General features: G+C 39.8%; 2 protein-coding genes across 3 annotated transcripts; both read left to right on the forward strand.

Moving 5' to 3' along the window:
• LOC137965750 (protein IQ-DOMAIN 3) lies at window positions 1-5494 on the forward strand. 2 transcript variants are annotated; one of them, XM_068812082.1, is made up of 6 exons: window positions 1-317; window positions 927-1014; window positions 1106-1411; window positions 2490-2711; window positions 4161-4280; window positions 4368-5494. In XM_068812082.1, exons 2-6 carry the CDS (start codon window positions 940-942, stop codon window positions 5082-5084), a joined length of 1440 nt encoding a protein of 479 aa, XP_068668183.1. In that variant the 5' UTR covers window positions 1-317; window positions 927-939; the 3' UTR covers window positions 5085-5494. The 2 variants fall into 2 exon arrangements, with proteins under 2 accessions (XP_068668183.1, XP_068668184.1); XM_068812083.1 differs by lacking the exon at window positions 1-317 and adding an exon at window positions 762-779.
• An 893-nt stretch (window positions 5495-6387) lies between these two features.
• On the forward strand, window positions 6388-7793 carry LOC137965329 (protein IQ-DOMAIN 2-like). The gene is made up of 2 exons (XM_068811639.1): window positions 6388-6579; window positions 6667-7793. The coding sequence occupies exons 1-2, from the start codon at window positions 6388-6390 to the stop codon at window positions 7381-7383; spliced, it is 909 nt and encodes a 302-aa protein (XP_068667740.1). The 3' UTR covers window positions 7384-7793.
• Window positions 7794-8143: the final 350 nt, after the last annotated feature.

Raw genomic sequence — 8143 nt, forward strand, 5'->3', positions numbered from 1 at the left:
TTTCTGCCCCCGTGAGAATCATTTCCGTGGTCTAACTGAATGGAATAATAATAGGTGCTTAGTTACGGGGAAAAAGTAAAAGAGAGACAGCTCTGTTTTGTTGTCAATGCAGTTTTTTATTTCCGGGACCCACTACACTTCCAATTCGTGGCCCCCAAAAACCCAGCTGTTTTTTTCAAATTTCTTATCATCATTCAATTTTCTCCTCAATAGCTGCCCCGTTCTTCCATTACAAAGAGATTCCGGCTTCTGCAACGTTTCGATTTGTGGATTGAAGGGAAGAGATACTGCAGATACTCCTGTACTTGAATCACCTGGTATGCTCTTGTACCTTGCTTTGGATCAGCGAGAGTGATTGCTTCTGTTTTGGGATCTTTCTGTTGGTCATTTTGCACCTTTTTTCTATTTTCTTTTTCTTTTTCCGGTTTTTTTTTTCAATGTCTTCCTTTGCCCAACTTTTATAAATAAACTTCTGCGATTGCCATGGTTTTTTTTTTTTTTATTATTCTTATTTATTTTGAAGAATGACACAGTTACAGCATCTGCGTATTTGGGAAATGGTTCGGTTATGGATCTGCTGAAAGGCTTGAACTTTTCGAGTCCTCTGAGAAGTGGGCTAAAATGTTGTCGAGTTGTCTACTTATAAAGTTCTTGCAGCTTGGAAACTGATTGTTGGTTTTGGCTTGATCTTAATTTTTTTTGCTTGGTTTCTAGCATTTGATTGTGTATTTGTATCGCCAGTTCTCTGGGCATGACAGCCAAAGACTTTGCTGCATAGGGTAGATGGTCGCCTTTTCTTCTTTGCTCTGTTTCATTCTGTTATTACAATAGATCCCTATAAGAAATTTTGTTTCTCAGTTTTTCTTCATTAGACTTTGTTCTTTTGTGATTTTTGTCATTTCTGAGCTCATGCCGACCGAATGCAGGAATGAAAAGAAGATGGGCAAGAAGTCAAACTGGTTTTGTGCCGTAAAAAAAGCCTTCAGCCCTGATTCTAAAGAGAAGAAAGAACTCGTAGGTCCTCTTTCATTTCTCTTGATTATAATCATAAAAATTTAAGATGTCTGAAGTCTATTTTTACTAACCCATTCTTCTATTCCTTTAGAGTACAAAGAAATCGAAGAAAAAATGGGCTTTCGGAAAATCGAAGAACTCCAATTCTTCCTCTCTAGAAACCATTTCGGCGCCACCTGTACCCACCGAAGAGGTGAAAGTGACTGGGGCAGAAAACGAGCAAGACAAACATGCTTACTCCGTGGCCCTTGCAACCGCCGCTGTTGCTGAGGCAGCCGTTGCTGCAGCTCAGGCCGCTGCTGAGGTTGTTCGCCTCACAACTGTAACAAGATACTCTGGTAAATCAAAAGAAGAGATCGCTGCGATCAAAATTCAGACAGCTTTTCGAGGATACTTGGTAAGATTTTTATTATTTAAATTTATTCTTGTCATTTTCTTCTGCTTTACTGGAGTTTATCATGGATATCCGAGTTAGTTGTAGTTAAAAAAATTCTGGAATCCTCACCAAGCTATGGTTGGTTATTGACGTTAACACTCTGTCAACTGCATGTGTGAGATAATGCTTATCTGCAACATAATTCTGGATGAAACTTCTGAACTTTGTTCCGCAGTTCTCATTTTTATACAGTTCCTTTTTTTTTTGACTTCGAATCATGTGATCTCTGGATGTGCTGGAGTTTTGGGAGTCCACCATCTTAACAGAGCTTATTAAAGACCATGTGGTTTTTAAGCTTATTAAAGACCATGTGGTTTTTAAGCTATTTAAAGAAAAATAGATATTCTCTTGGCTGTTCAATCATGCAAAAATTTGTTTGCCCTTTGAAAGTGATCTCCTATTGTAATTTATCTATGGGTGTAGGCAGAGATTAGCAATTGGACTACAACTAGGATGGATTTGTTTCCTCTTTTCCCTCAGCAATGGGTGTTTTGCTTCAGTCTTTTGTCAAGTTAGTTTATTTAGCACTTTGATGTATAGGCGTGGGTAGGGGTCGGCATGGGTCGGTTGTAAACCTGAACCCGGAACCTGATCCCCGATCCCAAAAAAACCCGATTCATCAAACCAGAACCCGACCCGATCACCATCTTCGTAACCCCATTCCCGCCCCCTCCCTGTTGTCTCATATGTGGGTCAGGTTTGAAAAAACCCGTCCCTGACCCAAAACCTGGTGGTTTTTTTGTCCCCTCCCTGTCCCCGACCCGCAGGGTGAAATTACAAACCCAAACACGCATTTTTCAAGTCGGGTTCCTCGTAAAACCCGACCTGATGCCCACCCCTAGTCATGGGCTCATTCTCTTTTTTTTTTTTCTGTCCCAATCAGTACTGTCATTGATTTATTATTAGTTTCAAAACATAAGGAAGGTAAGAATTGGCTACTCTTCCTCGACGACACTAAATTTCCATGCCAACTGTGATTTTTTGTTTCCTGGGTGAATTGCATGATTGAGTAAGCGATTCCTATTTTGCCTCTTTGCAGGCAAGGAGAGCATTGCGGGCTCTAAGAGGACTAGTCAGGTTGAAAACCCTTGTACATGGAAATTCTGTCAAACGCCAAGTTACAACCACACTCCGTTGCATGCAGACTCTTGCCAAGGTTCAGTCACAGATCCATTCGAGGAGGATTAGGATGTCTGAAGAGAACCAGGCTCTACAAAAGCAACTTCAGCAAAAGCATGAGAAAGAGCTTGAGAAGTTGAAAGTAAGTTTTCCTTGTGACTGTACTACTTGAACATGGTTGACTGGTATCTTCAATTTGATTCACTCTTTGTAATTGTGTTGCCACCCTCCCCCCCCCCCCCCCCTCTTCTTTTTCTTTCTTGGTGGATGATATTTTATGAGCATTTCATTCGTCCATCTTGCCTTTCATATAGTCCATAGTCTGGATTGGTTCATGTGGACTTAACTATTCATTTCAGACTGATTTATAGAAAGTAGAAGTTTGTAAGTTATGTTAGCAAGTTGCTTCTTTAGATTGTTAGAATTGTCGTGCCAGCAAATCCAGGTTTTGATTGTTCTAGAGGTTAACCGGTGGTTGGGTGATCCAGATTAATGGTTAGGCATCTTGATAAAGATTAATGATATTTCTTGATATTAGGAAGAAAAATCATAAAATATCATACTTTTGTCTCTTGATGTCTATTGCAAATTTATTGCCAGATCTTTCTCTTGAAAAATTGATGCCATTGTTTATCAAAGTTTTCTTATATACATATCTAATCATGTCTGTTGGTATTTGGTGTAACTTGCAATTTGTAATCTGGATTATGGTCTAGTTATCTAATAGAGCTCTCACACATCATAATATAAAATCTGTTATGTGACGATTTGTTGATGAGTTGAAGAATATGATTTATATGTTCCTTAGCATACAACAGATTCCCCCATGTCTTTCTTCTTCTTCTTCCTTCTTTTTCTGTTTGGTTGGAAGTTAAATGTAAATGTCTCTGTCCTGGTTATGCTTGATACTAGCTATGACTTTATCAAAGATAGTTGGTGGAAAGAGCCCATAGGATTGTCTGTTGACTACGATATTTTCCCACCACAGGAACAACATGTAAAATTGATGGTTTGCTACCTACCTAGAAGGAAAAAGACATTCCAAATTCTTTAGGTTAATTAAGTTACTGCTTTTTCTTCTCTTGTGGATCGCCATCAATTTCTCTTCTGTCTCTTCGCCTAAAAAGACATGAGGTCTTTGGAATTAAAAGATAAAGCTTTGGTTTGGTCACTTTCAATATAAAAAGTTGTCTTTTTTTTGCGTCCTTTTTTGGTGGCAAAAACTTTTCTCTAAAAGAAGGTCTCTGATATTACTTTCCTTTGGCAACTGTTACTGTTCTGTCAATCAGTTTGTTTCTTTGCCTCATTCTAAAAGAACTGCCGAATTAGGCTGGATACGAAATCCTGCACATGGTGTTGTGTCTTGGAACCTACGACTTCCTGCATAAGTAATTTCTATGATAAATCTTTTTGTCAACATGTACTCAGTCTCCCTGTACAAACATAAGTAATTTCAGTGATAAATCTTTTTATCAACAATTACTTGGTCCACTTGTTTGTCCAATCTCTGAACACTATAATGAAATGTCACTGTCATTTTTTTTCCCATTTTGAATTAATACCTTCTACATGTATTGGTACTCTGTTACAGCTAGGAGAAGATTGGGATGACAGTTTCCAGTCCAAGGAGCAAGCTGAAGCAAATCTTCAGAACAAACATGAAGCTGCCGTTAGAAGAGAGAGAGCTCTTGCCTATGCATTTTCTCATCAGGTGTCTAATAACTCTAATTTTCTCCTGTTTATTTGTTGGATACAAGATTTGTGTGTCAGACATCTGAGCAAATTTAATGGTTTTCAGCAACAGTGGAAGAACTCGAATAGGTCTGTTCACCCCTTATTTACAGATCCACACAATCCACACTGGGGTTGGAGCTGGTTAGAACGATGGATGGCTGCAAGGCCATGGGAGACACGAACTGTGCCCGAGAAAGATTTCAACGATTCTCACTCATCAGTAAAGAGTGCACCTCGAAGTACTGTTGGAGAGGTAACCAAATCTTATGCTCATCGTGATCTAAGCCATGATAGAACTTCTCCTGGAACAAATAAACCTAGCCGCCCAGCAAGTCGCCTGTCTCCCTCGACACCACCATCCAAGGCTTCATCAGCAGTCACTGGTAAAAGCAGAATAGTGAGTCCACGAGGCAGCTGGGTTCCAAGAGAGGATGACTCACAGAGCATGATGAGCTTGCAGTCAGAGAGGCATAGGCGTCATAGTATTGCAGGATCTTCAGTGAGGGATGATGAAAGCCTCGCCAGCTCCCCTTCTGTGCCAAGTTACATGGCGTCTACAGAATCGGCAAAAGCAAAGTCACGACTACAGAGCCCATTGGGAGGGAGCAAGATTGATACTCCGGAGAGAGGGTCGGCTGGGTCTGCCAAGAAGCGGTTATCTTTCCCACCTTCGCCGTCAGGTCCTAGGAGACATTCGGGTCCACCCAAGCTGGACACCAGCTCTATCAAAGACATTAGTATCTACTCAGAGAATATGGTTAGCAATGGAGGGAGCAGGTAATGGAATAAAGTGAAAATTGGGAGAGATGGAAAGGTTTGGTAAGTGATCTTCTCTTCCCTTGAAAAGGGTCGTGTGTATTTAAATTGGATTTATTTGAGTAAACGTGTCCTCCATTGAAAATGTTTTGTTGGTATTTATGTTTTTTTTTTTTTTAACTTGGGTTGGGACTTGGGAGGATCAGAGGATGCCTTTCCCCCTTTTTCTTTTCCACTTGTATTGGATGTTCTCTCAAGATAAACGAGTGCATGTTTTGTTCAAATGATTGTGATGTAGTCTTTGTTCTTTGTATTCTTTTTTCCCACTTTGGTAAGGATCCAGAAATTCATTATGTAAATGTGACTTAGGTTGCTTGTAATGTAAGGATTTTAATGTCAATGGATGCTTTTGGGAGTGTGGGATTTGGACTAAAACTCAAACACGCTTTCTACTTATCTTTCCTGAATTATATGAGACTAAGAAGATGGGACGACATATAATTTGATGACATAGGTGAGAGAGACGACAACGTTGGAGGAGGACATATAGGGTGAGAAGTGACTCACCATGTGGAAGAATACAAAGTCAATGAGAGGCATTTGGAGATTTCAAAGCTTGGATGGAGTTTAAGGCTATGTTTGGTAGAATAGAAAGAAGAAGAAAAGAAAAAAAAAGTGCTTCTCATCTATTGTTTTGATGTTGATGGAAAATGGGAGAGAAAGTAAAATTGAAACATAGGTTCTCTCGCTGGGATGGCTATGGAAAATGAAAGACAAAAGGAATACTAGAAATCATTTAAAAAAATTTAAAACATCAAATGAATATTAACAATAGACTTTGAAGAAGAGAATGAGACATTATATGTGTTTGACAAACAATGCTTTCTTCTCTTGTGGATCGCCATCAATTTCTCTTCTGTCTCTTCGCCTAAAAAGACATGAGGTCTTTGGAATTAAAAGATAAAGCTTTGGTTTGGTCACTTTCAATATAAAAAGTTGTCTTTTTTTTGCGTCCTTTTTTGGTGGCAAAAACTTTTCTCTAAAAGAAGGTCTCTGATATTACTTTCCTTTGGCAACTGTTACTGTTCTGTCAATCAGTTTGTTTCTTTGCCTCATTCTAAAAGAACTGCCGAATTAGGCTGGATACGAAATCCTGCACATGGTGTTGTGTCTTGGAACCTACGACTTCCTGCATAAGTAATTTCTATGATAAATCTTTTTGTCAACATGTACTCAGTCTCCCTGTACAAACATAAGTAATTTCAGTGATAAATCTTTTTATCAACAATTACTTGGTCCACTTGTTTGTCCAATCTCTGAACACTATAATGAAATGTCACTGTCATTTTTTTTCCCATTTTGAATTAATACCTTCTACATGTATTGGTACTCTGTTACAGCTAGGAGAAGATTGGGATGACAGTTTCCAGTCCAAGGAGCAAGCTGAAGCAAATCTTCAGAACAAACATGAAGCTGCCGTTAGAAGAGAGAGAGCTCTTGCCTATGCATTTTCTCATCAGGTGTCTAATAACTCTAATTTTCTCCTGTTTATTTGTTGGATACAAGATTTGTGTGTCAGACATCTGAGCAAATTTAATGGTTTTCAGCAACAGTGGAAGAACTCGAATAGGTCTGTTCACCCCTTATTTACAGATCCACACAATCCACACTGGGGTTGGAGCTGGTTAGAACGATGGATGGCTGCAAGGCCATGGGAGACACGAACTGTGCCCGAGAAAGATTTCAACGATTCTCACTCATCAGTAAAGAGTGCACCTCGAAGTACTGTTGGAGAGGTAACCAAATCTTATGCTCATCGTGATCTAAGCCATGATAGAACTTCTCCTGGAACAAATAAACCTAGCCGCCCAGCAAGTCGCCTGTCTCCCTCGACACCACCATCCAAGGCTTCATCAGCAGTCACTGGTAAAAGCAGAATAGTGAGTCCACGAGGCAGCTGGGTTCCAAGAGAGGATGACTCACAGAGCATGATGAGCTTGCAGTCAGAGAGGCATAGGCGTCATAGTATTGCAGGATCTTCAGTGAGGGATGATGAAAGCCTCGCCAGCTCCCCTTCTGTGCCAAGTTACATGGCGTCTACAGAATCGGCAAAAGCAAAGTCACGACTACAGAGCCCATTGGGAGGGAGCAAGATTGATACTCCGGAGAGAGGGTCGGCTGGGTCTGCCAAGAAGCGGTTATCTTTCCCACCTTCGCCGTCAGGTCCTAGGAGACATTCGGGTCCACCCAAGCTGGACACCAGCTCTATCAAAGACATTAGTATCTACTCAGAGAATATGGTTAGCAATGGAGGGAGCAGGTAATGGAATAAAGTGAAAATTGGGAGAGATGGAAAGGTTTGGTAAGTGATCTTCTCTTCCCTTGAAAAGGGTCGTGTGTATTTAAATTGGATTTATTTGAGTAAACGTGTCCTCCATTGAAAATGTTTTGTTGGTATTTATGTTTTTTTTTTTTTTAACTTGGGTTGGGACTTGGGAGGATCAGAGGATGCCTTTCCCCCTTTTTCTTTTCCACTTGTATTGGATGTTCTCTCAAGATAAACGAGTGCATGTTTTGTTCAAATGATTGTGATGTAGTCTTTGTTCTTTGTATTCTTTTTTCCCACTTTGGTAAGGATCCAGAAATTCATTATGTAAATGTGACTTAGGTTGCTTGTAATGTAAGGATTTTAATGTCAATGGATGCTTTTGGGAGTGTGGGATTTGGACTAAAACTCAAACACGCTTTCTACTTATCTTTCCTGAATTATATGAGACTAAGAAGATGGGACGACATATAATTTGATGACATAGGTGAGAGAGACGACAACGTTGGAGGAGGACATATAGGGTGAGAAGTGACTCACCATGTGGAAGAATACAAAGTCAATGAGAGGCATTTGGAGATTTCAAAGCTTGGATGGAGTTTAAGGCTATGTTTGGTAGAATAGAAAGAAGAAGAAAAGAAAAAAAAAGTGCTTCTCATCTATTGTTTTGATGTTGATGGAAAATGGGAGAGAAAGTAAAATTGAAACATAGGTTCTCTCGCTGGGATGGCTATGGAAAATGAAAGACAAAAGGAATA

Source organism: Aristolochia californica, unplaced genomic scaffold (genome assembly GCF_029961685.1).
Source record: "Aristolochia californica isolate CCGP_79_NKW_82.1479 unplaced genomic scaffold, dmAriCali1.0.hap1 SCAF_5, whole genome shotgun sequence".
NCBI classification, from domain to species: domain Eukaryota; kingdom Viridiplantae; phylum Streptophyta; class Magnoliopsida; order Piperales; family Aristolochiaceae; genus Aristolochia; species Aristolochia californica.